The sequence below is a fragment of the Haliaeetus albicilla genome, chromosome 25 (genome assembly GCF_947461875.1).
Source record: "Haliaeetus albicilla chromosome 25, bHalAlb1.1, whole genome shotgun sequence".
Taxonomy (NCBI): Eukaryota; Metazoa; Chordata; class Aves; order Accipitriformes; family Accipitridae; genus Haliaeetus; species Haliaeetus albicilla.
Window position 1 is genome coordinate 17,888,352 of NC_091507.1, and position 19,050 is coordinate 17,907,401.

The window sequence follows — 19,050 nt, forward strand, 5'->3', positions numbered from 1 at the left end:
TGAAGTGCTCTACCTGCCTAGCGTGTCCAAGGGGCAAGTCACAGATAGCTCAGATTCATCGGGGCTTCTCTTATCTCTTTCTGCCAAAGCTGCGTTTGGGTAACCAACAAGGCTTAACTGGGAGGATACGGATAGAAAGGAATAGTGTGTCACAGCCCCCTAATAGTGCCCACTTGCAATGGGTGTGGAAGGTAGCTGAGGAGACTAAGGGTAAGGAGAACTCAGCTCTTACAGTGATTACTATTTGGTATTGGGCAGAAGTGTGGTTCTTTTGTAGATTTCAGATATCACTTTTTTGAACCACCTAGTAGCAGCATTTGGGCAAAAAAGAAATTAACTTTTACTCTTCCTCCTTTTGAAGCAATCTAAAAAGTCCAACGCATTTTTGCACACAATGCAAATGAAAGATTTTAGAACTCAAAAGCCTTTGATCTTTTACTAGGGGCAAAGTTTTTTCCCCTGTTCTTTTTACAAGAAAATAACCCGGAAATTTTGAACCTAATGCAACTAAACTGAGAAAGGAAGGGATGATGACAGTGAGGTAGAGGAAATTCCTGTAAAGGAAACAGACTCAACACAGTGCACAGCTAGAACTAACCACAATTCTTATCATGTAGTGTAGGATGTGCAGGTAAGATTTTCAGATAATTTTTTTTTTTAATTATAGCTTTCAGCTTCAGATTTTAGCCCTCCCTACCCCATCTGCTTGACAGGTGAGTTGTTTTTATTGTCTTTGACTGTGCATTTTAAAGTAAATTGTTTTTAATTGCTTGGTCAGACAAAACAGCAGTGTCTTAGTAAGTAGCTTCATTAGATTTTATTTTTTTTCTTTATAGGTATGGTGAGGCTTTTTTCTTCTCCTGTGTGATTATTACTAATCTTACTTCTAGAATCGGATTATGTTTGCCTTTTCATTGATGTAAGTCCAATACAAGACACAGGAATTGATAGCTCTGACACTGAAGTGATTTTCATCAGAATTGGAATAGTAGATTGTGAGATTGTAGCATGCCACTCTTTACTACACTTCAGAGATATCATGAAACTTGGTGCAGCTCTCAAGAAATTGATTTTGATTTCTTTTGCTTATATTTTATGTAAATACACACAAAATGCTATGAAATAGAGATTTATGATTTTCTTGTGAGAGTAGTTTAGGAGTTGAAACATAGGCAAAATAATACTGTTCTTATTATTCTCTCTTACATTTTTTTACCACAGGAAAGTATGTTAAGACCACATTAGTTTCCTTTGTATATAAGTTACTTTCCAATTAAATGGCATCCTAAATCCCTAGACTAAGGATATGATAATACGGGTGTGTACATGGCAGGAGAAGGCGAAGAGACTCTTGATAATACATTGCCCAGAGTAGAGTGCTTTCTTCTTCTGGCAGATACTGACCAAGATAAAACGAGTGACTGATTATATTGAGTCACTGAATCACCCTGAGTCCACCTGCAGTGCAAATACACCTGAAAGGTCAGTTTAAGATTATCCTGTTTCAGGTATCCCCCTCTTTTGGTAATTGCTGTCCGCTTCTACTGTGAATTTCTCTCTTCCTGTCAAGCACGCTTGCAACATGACACTTCTTAATTTCACACGCTGCCATACTTTTAAAGCACTATAAAAATGCAAAGTTTCCAGGATTCTCTAACAAAAGTGTTAGCAGAAAATTTGACAGTGGTTTATTTTTCCATGGCTAGCAACAGACAACAGAAAATTATAGATTGCTAACCAAAGTTACAACATTGATTACCTAAGCCTTTCACACCTCTTCCCCATTTGTGGTGACATTTTGAGCTTGAAGAGGGCGTTGTTAGCATAACAGTAACTGAAGAGCAGTGAGATTATATATCACTGGCGTTACTAAATGCTTCGTGAATGGTCACTTGATGTGGTTTCGCTACACGTAGCCTGCCTGTCCCCGATTGCAGACAAACGGGCAGCTGGGAAGTAAATGCTTCCACTGCTTGTCTTGTGCCAGCTCAGGCACTCCTCAGGTAGCTTCTGATGGCTTAACAGGTTGAATGAGTCACCAGAAAGGACCAGCGCTGCCACAGGAGAGGGCAAATACCATTTGCTTGGGGTCGAGGGAGAAGGAAGCGGGGAGGACGGAGAAGCAGATGAGACCTTCCCCTTTTGACAACAGTGGCCCGTGACATCAGCTCAAGGGACTGCAGCACTGAAACACGCACAAAGCCCTTGGGTCCTGCTTGCTACTGGCACCAGTATGCCTTTGCCACATGGGCTGTTGGGTGGCATAACTCAAAACATCATCCTTTGTTTTATACAGTTTTAACAGAGGTGCAGCCCTAATGAATGCCTTGAGAGAGGTCTTTACAACTGTCATAAAGCCAGAGTCAAAAGTCAGGATCCATTGATAACTTTTGCAGTGGATAAGACAGTCTTCTTAAAGTTTAGGAGGGCTTTTGCCCAGTGCTGGTAGGAAACTGTCTCTTTAGTCAGACATATGTATTGGCTTGGAGTTTCAGGATGATTTTAAAAGATGTATGGGGCAGTGACAGTTGGCAGCAACCAGTCTGTAATAAAGCACCAGGATGGGTTAACACAAATGAGTTAACTTACTCCATGTGACCTCTGAGTGTAAAAATAGATCATTCCGTTCACTTGCAAGGAATAGAGACACGCTGAAGAGAATGGTGACTAAAGTGCTCCTCTCTACACAGAATAGCTGCCCAAAAAAGTGCAGAGTGGGAGTTCTCTTCACCTCTCTTGCTAGCTCAGTGCTCACTGGCTGCTCTCTTGCCTCCCGCCTGTATGAGTTGTGTCTGATTTGCATGAGATGCCAACAGACAAGGGACTAGCCTTTGCCCGACCTTTTCTTTTTCTCCCTTGGGCTGACTCAGTGCCTCTCTGGCAGCTGTGCAAATGCAGAGTCACTCTGTGGCCAAACGAGCAAAGAAAAAAGCTCCTTGAGGTCTCCGTTGCACAATGTGATCATCAGCAAAGCACACAGCCTTTACTCACTGAGATCCTGAATCGGGCTCTCCAGACATTTCACTCACAGGCGTTGGGTATGTTCTCACTAAATACCCTAATTAAGCCATGGCTGTTGAATAGGCGTGCTTGAAGCCTGCCTTCCCTCTAGCCCTGTGGCTGAGAAGGCTGTGGGACACAGATCAAACCTCTTAGTAGCAGAGGCAAAACACGTCATACAGTAGGGTTTGGGGTTTCACCTTGGACAGGATGCTGAGCGCTTTGCGGACCTGCTCCCAAATCCCATGGGTGCTCCCGGTCTCAGCTCACAGATGGCACACCACGGAGCTGGCATCTTATGGTGGTGTGGATGTCACCCTGTTCAGCAGGTTTCTGCTAGGGTCATTCAAGCAGTGCAGCACAGCACCGTGGTGCAGACGTGAGGCCTGATGCTGCACACACAGGTAAGGCATGGAGGAGAAGAAGGGGTTTTTTAGGTTGCTCTGCTGACCCTAACATACATCTTGGGGTATGGCCATTTTAGCTGGTAATAAAGCCCAATAGGAGCATGTCTCTTGGGTGAAAGAGTTAGAACCAAAGACCTGGTGCCCACACGGTACATGCTTTGAGGTCTTTACTTCTGTATAGTTCTACTCCAATCCCACGGACTCAATGCCATTTGCAGCTGCAGCACTTCTTCAGATTCGGTTTAATCCCAAAGGAATCCCTTTTACACACTCTGGGCCTGTTGGCCTTCAGGATGCAACAGAGCTCCATGGATTTTGGTGCCAGTTATGCCTTTCTCAGTCTGTTGCTGATAGTTGTCATTAGCTAAAGGCTGATTTTGTTATTTGGTATCTTCTCTCTCATCTTAGAGGACAGGTTCCTCTTCTAACAGCAACAGCTGCTGAAGGACCTGCATTTCCACTCCAGATGTGGAGTTCTGCATTGCTGTAGGTGTAACTTGGAAATCTATCTGTAAGCAACTCTGTGCAAGATGTATTTAAAGAGATTGTTGCATATTCTTGAATATCATCTATCCTGCATTTGTGTTAAATAGCATGAGCAGGAAGAGTGCTGCAAACCCCATTTTTGAAAAGAACAATATCTACGAAATACTGTCTGCTAAGTTTTATAGAACTACATAATAAAATACACAATTACCTATCTATCTTATTGTAATATTATTTACAAAAAAAATCTGCTTTCCTCTTTTACAGAAAGCAAGATGATTCTTAAAGAAAAAGTCTCAGAATATCAACCAAAATTGATAAAGAAAATCATGCTCACTTTGTGCTGGATCCTAGCATTGTTTGTCAGCGTGGCAGAACTTAGAGAGATTTACTTGCCAGGTAAGAGTCTGCTTTGGTAAGATTTGGTGTTTGTGGTGCTTTCTGACAGCTGAGAAAAGTGGATCTGCATTTTTCCATGCCTTCATGAGTTTTCCTGTACCTGTTCATGCTTGTGTCAGGCAAAGAGCTGTTTCTAGCCTTTCTGCAAGCTTTTTAAATATTGGTAATACAGTTTACCCTAAACATGATTCAAAATTCAGTTTGCTAATGAAAAGAAAAGGGCAAATGTAAAGGAGAATTTCTGAGAACCAAATGGAGCAAATGAATGGCTTCTGTGACTCCTTGAAGTCTCCAGCAGCTGGTCCGAGCCTGTCGCAGGGGAGAAGGAAGAGAAAGGCAGGGTGAGACCAATACATCAAAGTTTTCCACCCACACAATCTATCTGGAGGAGCTTGTCCAATTCTGTTCGCAGAGAGAAACTGAAACTGTGAAGAGTCTCGCAGGTGGGCAGGCGAGGAACCGTAGATATCATGCCCTCCCATCTGCTGAAGTGAAATCCTGCCATACTTTCAAGGGTTACCACATCCTGACTGGCAGGAGGGGTTACGCAGCAAGATCGGTCAGCCTTTAGAGAATTCGAGGTTAGGATGGGTGACCACAGCTTTCAGAATCCAAAAATTTAATTTTAGTGACAGTAACCTGATACATAAGAGGGGAAAGATTTGAAAGCAGTGAGACAACAATGTTTGTCATTCTTACCCTAAATAGGGAGTGTGGTGAGCAGGCTCTGCTTCTTCAGGATTAGGTCAGTCCCTTCTCTGTTAATATGAGGAGAGCTAGAATTGCTGCATCTGCTTTTCTACAGAACTGAGGTTCAACAGGTTAGCACCCATGTGAAAATCTTCAGTTCACTAAAAATCTTAAGCTATTTTAACATTGGGCTTTTGAAAAAGGCCTAATAAACTTTTGAGAACACTGGCAAATTCCATGTTTAAGGAAATCAATTCTCTGTTAGCCCAGCATCCGGTCACATAAAAAATTATTTAACACAAAGATAGGTAAAGTTGTATTTTTGTAGTATTCCTAATTATTTTTTTAAACATGATGACTGTGTGTTCTTTCAGGTGGTACTGATATCTTATTTTCCTGCTTTTCAGGATGTTCCCATGTCGAACCTCAAATATGGTATCGTGCAATTAGTGATGAGGAGTTTGTTTTACAATGTGCTTTACCAGATAGAGATGCTACCCACATTTATAACAACTCACTCCTAAAACAACATCAGGTGGAATGGTTCTGGCATCAGAAAGGTAAAGAGCCACTGAAAGCTATCAAGGGAAGCTCTAATCCTGCTCTCCAAGGTGATGCACTTTGGTTTAAACCAGTAAGGGACAATGCTTCCGGAGTGTACATCTGCATGATACGGTATGTAATGGAGCAAAAGGCTTCTATTTCTATACAAGAATTAATTGTTTTGTTTTGTTTTGTGTATTAAATATTTTAACTTTTTTTTCTTCTGTATCACTCAGGGAAAAAATCCCATGTCTCAAAATTGTTTTGGAGGTTCAAACAAAGAAGGTGGCAAAATGTTCAGGTTATGACACAAATATGCTATATCTTCTTGCTGCCAATGGGAATTCAATAACCTGTCCTGGGACAAAATGCTACAGCCATGTAAAAAAGACAGATGTAAAATGGTACAAGGTAAGAGTCACAGTCCTGAGCAGTGGAGGTACAGCTTTAGGTCTAGTTAATGCTCATGTGCCATAGGTTCTTGAACTCTTCTTTGGCAGATAATGCAGCCTGAGAAATTCAACCCAAAAGTAGAATCTTGAATTGCTATATATCAAGTCTGTAAGTAAGAGTTTTGAAGAAATTTGCCACACCCAAAATATTATTCCATGAAATAGAAGCCTAGAAATGCTTTCTCTTCAGCTAAGAAATTGAAGTAATTTTAATATAACTGACAAATGTCCTCAGACTCCTAATAAATCTTTTTTTGGACTTCAGTGGAAAGAGTTTGGCTTAGCCCTACTGCCTTGGTAATCCTATCCAAACATCTTCAAATACAATTTAATAACAGCAACAATAACAAAAAGAGGACTTTTAATTCCTTGATACTATTTTCTTTTCATTAGGATGGTCATCAGATAAAACACAGGAAAAGCAGGCAAAGTCTAAAGCTTAAGCCTAATGAAATCTACTTGAATCCAACCTATGACAGAGATGCTGGAGTATATGTGTGTGATTATACTCTGTATGACAACACTACCAAGTGGACAATGAGAACAGCAGTAACAGTAGAAGTCATTGGTGAGTAATGTAATAACTCAGAATAAAATACCTGAAGTAAAGTATGTTTTCTCTATTCTTTCCTACCTTATTTACGTCTTTTGTTCAGGCTCTTGTTCTGAAAACCCCATAAACTGAATTAGCTACTCGATCATTAAAATCCACTTTCAAGTATTCTGAGGACATCTTGGGACATTGACTAGAACCTTCAGTGTTCAGTAATAACATGTAGCATACAATGCCATCATTTTCAAGATCTAATTCTGCCTTGGATTTATTGTAGTTCCTAGCAGTGGGGATCAAATCTACAAAAGGATTTAGATCTCTTGATCTGGGAATAGAATTCATGAAACTCCAACTGGTGCCAATGTTCTCCATGTACTGTATGGGGAGTGTTAGGAAGATATTCACATACTAGGAGGAAGGAGTGTGCTAATCCTGCATGGGAAATGTGTACAAAACCAATGTATCTCAATTCTATCTCTGTCCCTGAAGTAGAGGCTTATGTGAAAATAGGAGTTAGATAAAAAATTGTTCCTTGTAGCATGGATGAGACCTTCATTTTTTTCACTTGACAATGATGAAGACGGTGATATTGGTGGGATCACTGCCCACCTTCCACATAACTTTTTAACGGCAGAGACAGGAGACCTGTGAGAAATCTAACTAGCAAACAATCCGTTTGTTGTTGCATGTGCTGTTTTGGGGGAAGGCATCACTGCCTGCATGACCTGTTCTTTTAGGCTTTGTATGGATTACTAAATAAAACTGGCCAGAACTCTATGGCACACTCATATGGCATGGACTTATATTCTCCTTCAAATCATGGTGACTTTTTCCATAATATTTACTGTCCTCTGCTGTCCTTGAGGTGAAGCCCAGAACAGATATTGCCTGGCAGAATGTTCTTGGACAACGTCAACACTTTGCAAGGGAGCATGCTAGCAACTCAGGATCAGGAACAAGGGAGACTGTTTAGTTTGCTAAAAGAGAGATGTGGTTATGCTTTTCTCCAGATATCTGTGGTTGAGTGCTGTAAGACACTCTCATCAGACACTCCAGTCACTCCAGTCAATAACAGGTCCCAGAGGAAAGCATAGCTACGTGTATTCTATGTCCTGAGCTGGATGGACCCAGTACAGCTGTTTCTGTGTGACAACAGCACAGGACCTATTCTCAGCATCCTGGTGGAAAGTGGGCCACTCTGTGGAGGGAGAACAAGATTTAGGGAGTGAAAGCAAGGTGTCAGGTGAGGCAACCTGGTTCTATGGCCTAGTGAGGACAGCACTCCTCTGAAATAGCTGGTCCCTTTTTTGCAGATGTTTGATGCATTTGGTACTAAGGAGTCATGGGAAAAATATATACATTCCATCAGGACAGGGCCTAGAAACCACATCTCACCAACTTTTGAGACCTCTGTGTGCTGGGTTACAATGTCGGATGCTCTTTCACTCTTCTCTCTGGCTACATTCCCACAATATTTTCCAAGCAGGCATGGACTAGCTCTGCTTTTATTCTGATCTGGCTGCACCTGAGCTAATGCACTGTGCTTCTCAGGTCTTTTTCCTCACTTCACAGCACAGTCAGAAAAACACTTGAAAGGTGCCATATACATATATACTCCCCCTGAATCTTGCATACATTTCTCTGCTGTGGCTTCATTTAAAAAAAAAAAAAAAAGTGTTGTGTGGCACCATTTCCTGCAGTATGGGACTTTCCTAGAATATCAGAGCTGTGGGTTTTAGCCCCTTCAGGCTGTTTTTCCAGAGCCTGGGTAATCGCTTAGTAGATTGTACAAACTGTGGGTGTCATTATCTGTGCCCTTTGGCAGCCTTTGCTTTGAAAAAATACATGGTTATTTTAATGCAAGTACCTGTGCTTGTGAATGAGGTGTGTGTGCTGTACATGTGCTTACTGGACATGGAATGGGGCTTGGTGGGGAACTGCTATGAGGATTGCATCCTTCAGGGGGTTTTGCAAGGGGGGCCCTAATTTTTGAATCCAAAATAACCACAAGTGTAGGGTAGATGCTGAGCTCCTCAACTCATGTAAGATGGCAATGCCTCAGAGTAACTGAGATAGGAGGTTTCTATGTAGCTACATAAGTTTTGTGGTCAAAACTCCCCTACCTATGCACTCTCAGACACCTCAACAACTGTAAATCATCCTCTTGGACTTAGGTGTCTAAATTCCACCTAACTTTTGAAAAAGAAAATACTGTAAGATATTTTCTCTGGTCTTCTGCACTGATGGTAGCATTAGAGTTATTAACACTGTTCCTGTTAATTGCAGAAAAAAACACTATCCATCCACCAAACTTCTTGTATCCCAATGGTGTGGTGACCCTTGAAGCAGAGCTTGGTAAGTTTTGATACCTCATCTGAAAGTAAAAGAAAATGTTTAAATGAGGTATTGATAGATGATTGTAGGTCTTGATAAAGCAAAACAGCTTTGGTCTCTAGGAGTATAAGAATTTTGGATAAAAAGTAGGTTTTTTCTTGGTAAATAACTTTGTGGATATTGAAGAAAGCATCATGTGTTATACAGATCCCGGTCTATTTAAGAGAAAAATATCCTGCATTGTTTTTCTGTGCTAATTTGTTCCAGGAAAGCCACTTGAATTGGAATGCCGTGTACAGTTCGGGTTTGAAAGAATTTCTCTGATGAGGGTAACATGGAAAAGAAACAACAAAGAAAATATAAATGAGAAATTGAATCAGGAAACAAGGTAAGAAAAAACCCCAGTAGTCTGATTACTACTACAGTCAGCAACTCTAAAAAACCTTCTACAACAGCTTTACTGAATACATTTTACTGAAAGAAACTCAGAAGGGTCTGTTCTTCAACATATCAGTGTGTATATGTCCATGAGCATGTGACAGGCATGTGCGCTTCATGTACAGAAGCACATATTGATGGCCATAAAGACAAGAACTCAAACTTTCTGTGCGATCTTAACTAAAGCTTTAGCTCGTGGACAACTTCAACATGAATGGTGCTTGGCTGCCTGTGCCTGCATCCACTGTTTTCAAGTGTTCCCTCTGTTGTGCCTTGCTAGCAACTCACACAATCTGTCTTGGGAAACTGTCTCCAATTGGGGAAAAAACACAGATCAGTAGAACAGTACTGTGGACATTGAAAGGAGTTTGGTGCCTCAGACATTGGTGTGTGTTTACTGAGTCAATCTGAGGACTTGCAGCACCGAATTTCAGTGGTCTTCCCTGGCAAGAATTAACCAGACCCTGCAGAGAAGCAATGTGTGGGGGAAAGGTTTCCTGTGACTTGGGGACAACCCAAATAGTCACTGTGCTTCCCTTTCCTTCCTGTACTTCCCTGTCTCGTTCATTTATGCAGTGTCCAGCTCAGGCAAGAAACATAGTGGAGGCGACAGAAGCAAGCGTGTCTTTCACTACGCAGCCCTGAGTCATCTTTATGGGAAAACTTTTTTGTACATTGGGGGAAGCAAAAGCCCTCCCGTCCCTGCTAAATCAAGTTCTTAACAGGAGTCATATGGGAAATAAATAACAAATGATGATATCACACACACACACACACACACGCTCACTCATGAGGTAGATAGGAAATCGGATTTTCCTAACTTTTCAATGTTTAGCTTTTAATATTCTTACAAAGTTTTTAGCTTTTTGCATGCATGCAATTTCTGTTTATTTTTTAAAACCCCAAATGAATAAATCATTCCCAACAGACTTTCAGTACAGGTTGAATCCTTGCCCATGCTCATGCCTGTGTATCTTGAGTCAGCAGAGGTAGGGCCACGGTAGACTATGATTTTGCAGTGGCATGATGTGAGGTGCCTTCAGGACCACCCAGAGACACCTGTACTTGTGTCTTTCAAAAAGAAATGCTGAGACTCAGAAACCCTGGGTTTTCTCGAGTTGTTGCAGACACAGACCTGTTCCCCACAACCCTCGCTCAGCCCCAAAGGGATTCCTCTTCTTACCTCTTCATTTCCTACACTTCTGTCCTTTCTGTCTGTCTTACTCTGTTTGCCTATCCTGTCCTTGGGCTTTTTACCCCTGCACAAGAGGCTGTGCTGCTCAGTCGTTTTGGCCAGCTAGTCCTCAATTAGGGCTCCTTTTTGAAGTTTCATTTCCCTGCATTTCCCCCAGGGGAATTTCTTACATCTTAGAAAAACGCAACTAATCTTATAGAAGTCAAAGGGGGCTATATATTTAAAACTGGGCAAGTGCTTAAGTGTTTTGATGAGTTGATGAATTAAGAATAAACCTTTCAGTCTGCAGACCTTTGATGTTAGTATTTTCTTACAATGTGAAAACCAAACGGAAGTTCCAAACCAGAATATTACATCGCTGTTAACCGTTCAAGCTGAATGTTACGAAGTTACAAGCTCCTCTTTCTTTGTATTTAAGACTTTTGGGGATCCTGTGAATGAACAGCAAAGGTACCATGCAAATACATTTTTTTTTTCTCTTTAGCATTTATTCAAAAGGTTTAAAGGGGCACACACTTCTTCATGTTGCGAAACTGAAAGAGGTTACCGAAAGGGACCTCAGAAGCAACTTCACATGCTTTGCTGAGAATTCGGTGGGGAACGCGACTGCTGTGATCCAGCTGAAAAGAAAGCAGAGAGGTAAAACTATTGATGGATGATTATTTGCCCTTGAAGACACATTTTGATTTACTCATTGCTACAAATTCATTCCCCGTTGACATGGGCTTTTTAGCCAGCTGCAGAAGTTTCTTGAAGCTGGATGGGAAAAGTTTGATTTGTCAGATGTCTAGAAAGGCACATTATTCTGAGGACTACTGAGAAGGATGGGGGTATCTGGGGACTTACTGCAGGCAGGTGGGCCAAGTGGAAGCTAGAGAGTAACTGGGAGGAAGAAGGGGACGGTAGCACCTCTGAATGTTAATAGGCAATCTACTAAACTGAAGCAGAGCTGCTGCTGAAAGCAATAGCATTCCTTGATTTTCATAGGACATTTCTGTTTGTTTCCCCAGTCCTTAACATGCATGCTTCTGAGAAGTTACCATAACTTGGCATAATGTGGCAGCCTTTCAAGCAAAGGCCAAAACCAGAATCAATGTGGAAATTAAAGTGTTGAACCATAGCTCGCAGTGGAGATTCATCACCGCAGTGGCACAGGAAGTCTCCCGCAGGGCACTGTGCAGCTCTCTGTTCTGATGTGACTTTTCCATCTCAAGCGATGACTACTTTCAGCCCTGCTGAGGGTACCGCAGGCCGTTTTCATTGTGCCTTCCATCACAGATTGGCTTTTCATACCACAAAGGAGATGATAACATTCAAAAAAGGTGCCTGACGGTAGACTGAAACTCTGTGTTAAGGTTTGCAGCTAAATGAATTCCTGACTTCCCTAAAGTTTGCCAGCAGGGCAAGAATGAGGATTGTGAGATGGTTTGCCCCCATTTCTGGACTGAGTTTTTCATCTAAGTGTCAACATTATTTTGGAAAGCCTGAGTTATGATAGACCCTTTTCTTTCTACAGTGTTTCTTTTATATGTACTGTGCAGTGCCATTTCTATTCTATTTGCATTCCTTTTGTGCACTGCCTTCATTTACCAGCACTGGATTGAAATAGTGCTGATGTACCGAAGTTATTTGGTCCACAACGAAACTACAGGAGGTAAGAAACATTGTATAATTTTGATTTTCTCCTTTTTTTCTACCGCCTTTTGCCATGTGGGTTAATCCAGTGTGAATTAACCATTTAATTAAATTCTCTGAATGACCCTGTTCTCTTTGAGCTGATACAAAGGCTGTTAAAGCTAGCAAGGTGCTCAGTGGATTCAGATGGAAAAAAAGCCAGGCAGTGTAGAGGAAATATCTAACACCAACTGAAATGTCACAGTTAGCCTTTTACAAGATCCCTAATTTAGTCTTGGAAGATTAGAGTAGGAAGTTGAATTTTGGCAGTCCCTTTGCAGGGAGTAATAGACCATCTCCAACATTTTAACCTCAGTGTCCCAAAGTGTTCAACAGAACCTGTGGACAAGAATCAAATGTCCTTGCAGAACTAAGTGAAGGACTCCAGAGTCTATTATATTTTTCACTTGAAGCCAAATAATTTCTCAGAAGAATAAACAAAGGAGAGAAATAAGATGATATAGGGCACCAACTGAGAAGTGTAGGTTTTGGAAACACTCATATTTCCTTTCTAAAAATTATGTTGACCATCCTGGCATGTACACCAGAGTGATCAGCTTCTGATATTTCGAATCTCCATAGTAGCATTGCCCCATCATCTCAGCTAAAATGGGCGTCCAACATAGTAGGCAGTGTAAAAATGTATCAGAAATAACTGTGCCTACTTCAATGAAGTTAACATATAATTTTCTCACATGGGTTGAAAGAAATCTGATAGTATGTGCCCAAGGAAATGTTTCTAAAAATTCTTGAATATTGATGCAGCTTGAGATATAGGTGTCTGAGTCTGCTTTTTTGTTTGCATGTGTATATATAGATTATATGTGAGTGTGAAATAAATGTGTCTAGATATCTATAAATACATAGCAATGAGACAATTAACTGCCCTTTTGGAAAGTATTTTTGTGAGCCCTGAGGCAGCTGGCAAAAGCAATTTGGGAAATCACTCAAAATTTCCCCTCTGTTTGGTACCAAATTGATTTGAGAACCTTTGGAAAGTCCCCTTAGAGCTCACTCCATATGTCAGTAGGACAGAGACAGACCTGCCAAGATTCGTTCATTGAAGTTGAAGACTTCAATGAAGTTGAAGAGTTCCAGGCTCTGTCCCACTCCCTGACTCTCATGTACCTCACAAAGCAGCATTTGCAGGGTTGGGGCATGGTGTATGCAGACCAACTGTGCTTACCCAGAGAGTTTTCTGCCTAAGGTGATTGGCCATAAAATGTGTTCTCACCTGCAGGATTATGTCCTTCTCACTTCATGTGGATGCATATCAAGTCACCTGAGGTCTGAAAGGGCTTGCTCACAGAGCAGCAAAGCAGCAGTTGTGACTTAATTTTGCCTTTTCTTCCTTTCCATCATTTCTCCTCTCCCATTCCTCTTAGCACAGAATCAGAGAATTGCAGAATCCCACAAGGTTGGAAGGGATCCCTGGGAGTCATCTGATCCCATACCCTACTCAAAGCAGAGCCAACTTAGATCAGGATAGAGAAGCCACAACCTCTCTGGACAACATGCTCCAGTTTTTGACCACTGTCACAGTGCAAACTTTTTCACTAACATGTAATGAGAATTTTCCTTGTTGCATCTTGTGTCTGTTGCTGCTTCTCCTGTCCCTGTGCACCTCAGGCAAGAATCTGTCTCCATCATCTCTGTAGCCTCCCATTTGGTAGTTGAAGACAACAGTAAGGTCACCTTTTTTCTCATGCCTCTCTAACCCTCCTCAGCCAATGCAGATATCCCTCTTAAAAATCTTCCTTCTTCCACAAGGGGAAAGAAACAATGCAGAAACTGGGATACTAACATTTATAGATCACGTATGCAGTCACTTTGCTTAACCCAGGTATTTTTCATGTCCTACCCTTTGGGCATCTTAAATGTTTGTGCCAAAAGCTCCTCAGGTTCTAATGGTCCTTCTGTACAATTCTGGGGGAAAAAAAATCCTAGTGGTGCTTACTGTGTATGTGTTTTTAACTTGCTATTGTAATAGTAATACTAGAAAGGAAAACGGTGATATATTTATTAATGGTCATTATCTAATAGGATTGCAGTGACCTCTGTGGGTGAAATGAGGAATATCTGGCTTGTAGTGCAATTTGTTGTCATTTGAAAACTGTGTTCAAAGGAACTTCAATTCTGGGTGTAGCTGAATTGAAGTTCAGCTAAACCAACGTAGTGACCTGCTGCCCCACCTTCAATTCCCACACTAGTCCTGCATGCCTGCCAGTGGTGATTCACTCTTATGGGCCTAAATTGGCTCAACAGAGCAGAAAAATAACTCAGTAAAAGACAGTGAGTAGCTAGCAAAGTGAATTAGCTTCCTCTGTTACCCCAAGAGCTTCAGCACCTGTAGAAGGAAGCGGTGGAAGCGTGCGGCCGGGAGCAGAGGGGAGGAGCGGCAACGTAGCACGTGTTGTCTGATCACGTCCTTGTCTGCTAAACCTGATCTGCACACCTATATTTGGGTTTGTTGACATACTTGCTGCTACACACTGGTTCTGAATCGAGCTGTTCAACCCCAGTTCATGCATGTCATTAGTTTTCCATGTGCGTTTCCTTTGCTCCTTGGAATCCATAAGGGCTCTTCTAGAACCTGATGGCTCTCGCTCAGGTTTGTGATCCTCATCCTGCCTCTAGGGATAGAAATCAGGAGGTTAACACTGAGGCACGGGGTGATGCTCAACACCATTACTTAGGTGTCTGTGCTGGAGGTAGGTGTCTCAGTTCCCACGCGGTGAAGATGTAGCCAACACAGTGAAATCCGGAAAGCTGCTCAGCTCGCCCTGCAGCAGCACCCTGTGGTAGGACCCTGTGCTAAACAGCTGAATTTCTTTCTGGTTTCTATTAACTGTATTGACATGTGATACAACTCAGCTGATTGAACATAGGTGTCTGGTGTCATCTGAGCTACTTGAGGGTGTCCTGAGATTCCAAAAGATTTGAGTATCCAATAGTTCCCGCATCAAATTTGGCAGTCCCGTCAAACTTAGGACCCTTAAATGGCAACTACAAATGGGGAACTGGCCCAAGTCTACTGCACCTTTTGCTTTCACCAGTAATTCCTTTTGTTTTCCTTCCGTTTCCCTCAAGTATAGTTAAAATTTTATTTAGAAAATAGATAAGATTTGCTTTTACCTTGTAGTTAAGAATGGGCCTAACTCAGGTCATTGGTACCAGACTGTTTCAAAGCTGAGAAAAGTTCTTTATATATTTTTCATCTGCACCTCACAAACATATTCTTTTAATGAGATTGAAACAAAGTCCAGAAATTGGTCACTACTCAGTGTCTGAGCTGACATTTGGATCAGACTTAGGCTTTGCTACTTGCACCAGTCTCTCTGAATACAAATGTAAGAGTGTACGAAAATAGGGCATCTTTTGCAAGCAGCTAATATTTAGGAATATTGTTCCTTTAAAATTCATTATATTTTCAAAGTAGGTTGTGCATTGATTAATATTTTTGGAATGAGCGTTTGCGCAAATGAGAGAAAAGATTGGGAATCATTCCCTACAATATGGATTTTGCCTGGAAGTGACCAGATCTTCCACTGGTGAAAACTCTCACATATCTGTGGAAATGCAAAAAAATGCTTGATGTTTATGTCTACAAAATTTACAAGACAGTAAGGAGTAAGGGTTGGCTTTGGGTAACTGGATGGCTGTACTTCATGAACAGGTGGTAATTTTAGGTTTGTGTTGTGACTGCTTAAATAGATATAAATGGAAACTGAACATTAAGGAAGAGGCTGAATGCTTCAGACAGACTTGTTAATGTATACAGTGTTATTTATTTATTTATTTATTTATTTTAGATGGCAAAGAGTTTGATGCATTTGTGTCCTATGCAAAACTAGACTCTTCTGAAGGTGACTCTACTTTAATTAGTGAGGAAAAATTTGCCCTGGAGCTTCTTCCAGACATGCTGGAAAATAAATATGGATACAAGTTATGCATTCTTGAAAGAGATATTCTTCCAGGAGGAGGTAAGGTCCCTGTGGATGGTAGAAAATCTTCAGTTCTTTATGAAATTGCTTTTCATTTTCCAAAAAACCTTATGCACCAGATCAGCAAATGGTGTATTTTGGTACTGGAGTGTCTGCTCAAATCTCATTGTGTTTTGATCTTTGTATCTGGCCCCTGCACCTGAGGCATACGTATGTTTGAGTGTGGTCACTAAGACAAAGCTTCTTGTCCAAGAATTTCTTTGCAAGCAGACTCCATTCCCTGAAAAGAAGACGCCAAATATTTCAGTAGTTACTTTCTGAGCAACTTTAGTGAGTGCTACCTGCAGTAGTGAGAAAGCCCTCAGCACCTGTCCCTGAGAGAGACAAAGACAAGTCCAAATGTCTCTTAGACCCTGTCTGAGTATCAACAACGTGTGTTGAGGTCTCAGCAGTGCCCTCCACCTCCTGACCAGCAAGTTGTGGTCTCCAGGCTGCATAAGAACAGCAGCAGTACCCTCTGATAGCAAGCACATTTCTAGGGGTTATGTGATTGCTCAGCATCCCTATTTTTGGCTTTCCTTATTTCTGGGTTTTAGCGGTTCATAAAGGAACTGATAAGATAAAAAGTCCATTATAGAATGCAGTAACAATCGCCATGTCTTCTCCAGCATACACAGATGAAGTTGTTACAGCTATTAAACAAAGCAGACGAGCGATAATTATTTTGAGCCCAGCCTACGTCAGTGGACCAAGCATCTTCGAACTGCAGGCAGCAGTGAACTGTGCATTGGAAGACAAAAGGATCAAGCTGGTATTAATAAAGTTCCAGGCTTTCCAAGAGCCAGAGACTTTGCCTCCAGTAGTGAAGAAAGCTCTTCGGATTTTACCAGTCATTACCTGGAAGACTTCCATTTCTGCTGCTCCAAACAAGAAGTTCTGGAAATATATGCATTACCACATGCCAGTGAAAACTACTAAGATGTTGGGAAATTGTAGCCTAAAGGGCTTTTTCCAAAGGTTATTCAGCCTGGTATATCGATAGCAGAAATTTCGTAGAGGGATGACAACAGGGTCAGGAATGGTGACGTGATTGTAAAAGACCTTTTCTACATCAGCTGACTGCTGTGGACTGCCACTGCGGTCAGCAATAGCTCACTCCAAAACAGTGAGAAGGACTGCAGTGTGACACTGCTGCAGCCCCACAGTGAAACTAAGCGGCACTGCGCACAACTGTAAATGTGAGCTATCTTTCATAACTTATTATTTTATTATTTTTTTATTATATTTATTATATTATTTTGCTGTGATGTTGAGACATACATGTGAATGTTTTGTTCTTTGCATTGTATTTCTCCTGGAATATTTTTATACTTTTTTTGTAGAAAAAGATTAAAAAAGGGAACTGCAGAGGAAGCTTGCAGTTTAATTTTCCTGTGCAGTCTAGTGGGACAAATCCAAACTCTTTAAACGAGTTATCTCCTCCTGCGGGAGCACCAAGGAAGCACCTTGGGAGACTGCTATAACTGGGTATGCCGAAGGGGTTGAGAAAAGGAGCGCTGTGTCAGGGCTGATCCCAGGCATCTCCATCCTTCCTGCAACGGGAGAACGCTGTGAAACATTTCACACTCAGAGACATCTGCACGTTGCTGATCCTGTCTGGTGCTGGTCACTCATGTGTTCCACTGAACCTGTTGGTTATTATGGGTGTGTTGCAGTTGTAAATCAAAGTCCTGGTTGTCACAGCTAGTAGACTTCCAGGGACTCTGAAGTCTTTCCCTTGCAGTCCTCTGGCTGCTGACTCTCCAGGGTTCATATCTCTTACTCGCAAGGCATCTTGCAGTCTGTGTGTGTGTGGTTGTAAGTGAAATGCAATGGTTAGTGTTAAGAAAATCTGAGTAGGACACCCACTGATCTGGTGTTCTGCTGACTTCATTTGGCCTTCAAGTTAACAAATCCTTGTGTTATAATGCTAATCAAATAGCTCATCTGCCAGATTCCTTGTTGGAAAGGGACTTAAAGAAATACTGCTGTAATGGGACAATTATACTGAAAAAAGAACAACTCTTGCAAGCAGGTTGAGCATTATCTACCTAATTTTGTTTTGGGTTCTCAGCCTTCAGTGGAAGGACTGGTGGTGGTGCTGTGGGGCAGAAGCAGAAGATGATGCCTCATGTAGAAACAGAACACCAAACGGCATCACTGGCTGTACCACAGAAAATTTTGACGCTGTAGTTGCACCCGCATTGGGGATTTATTTCAGATCATGATAAGCTTTTGAAGCGAATTTCCCAGTTGTCACCACTTATTGCCTTTTGCATTGCACTACAGAGCATCACAGGTGCACACACCGGATCCCTTTCCACAGAAAGTCAAATGGAAAATATTCTCCACCTGTGAAGGGACACTCAGTCTGTGGGACCAGCTGGCCTGAAAGAATCCCCTCCCAAACACATGAAGTATGGATGTGGGGTCCTCAGCACTAGTTGTTTGGGGGTACATCTCTGTTCTCACTAGTCTGCACTGTTTGCCAGCACAACCAAATCAGTGGTCAATTTGAATAATTTGTCAGTAAATTAAATTTACTCACTTCTAATGTGCGTAAGACAGGCTTTAGCAGCTTCTAATCAACACTACTATGTTTGCACACTTTGTTATCCTAACAATAAACATGGTGTTTTTGTGGAGAAGAGGCTGACCATTTAAAAAAACGTTCCATGAGAGTGAATGCTGTGTTGGAGGAAGATAATGCGGTTGTCCAGTAAATGCCTTCCTGGCATGAGTAAAACAAATGTCCAATACAAGATAACTCAAGATCCAGTTTTAGGTACGTGATGTGACTCAGCCCTTCCTCTTTCTGTTAATGTGCTAGGTTACATTCCTGCATTTAATAGGGAGAACACGTCTCTTAATGAGAACGTAATTAGCGTGCTCCTCC

The 19,050-nt window shown here is 41.6% G+C and overlaps 1 protein-coding gene across 1 annotated transcript; it reads left to right on the forward strand.

Annotated features, from left to right (window-relative positions):
- Window positions 1–4,168: 4,168 nt before the first annotated feature.
- Window positions 4,169–18,011, forward strand: IL18RAP (interleukin 18 receptor accessory protein). Its single transcript, XM_009926715.2, has 10 exons — window positions 4,169–4,292; window positions 5,390–5,657; window positions 5,762–5,936; window positions 6,371–6,545; window positions 8,817–8,885; window positions 9,132–9,252; window positions 10,982–11,136; window positions 12,014–12,151; window positions 15,984–16,154; window positions 16,784–18,011. The coding sequence occupies exons 1-10, from the start codon at window positions 4,169–4,171 to the stop codon at window positions 17,155–17,157; spliced, it is 1,770 nt and encodes a 589-aa protein (XP_009925017.2). The 3' UTR covers window positions 17,158–18,011.
- The last annotated feature ends 1,039 nt before the right edge of the window (window positions 18,012–19,050 follow it).

Coding starts and splice junctions, on each gene's coding strand:
- IL18RAP (XM_009926715.2), top strand. CDS start 4,169: ATGATTCTTAAAGAAAAAGTCTCAGAATATCAACCAAAATTGATAAAG. Junction 4,293..5,389: donor TAGAGAGATTTACTTGCCAG/GTAAGAGTCTGC, acceptor CCTGCTTTTCAG/GATGTTCCCATGTCGAACCT. Junction 8,886..9,131: donor GACCCTTGAAGCAGAGCTTG/GTAAGTTTTGAT, acceptor AATTTGTTCCAG/GAAAGCCACTTGAATTGGAA.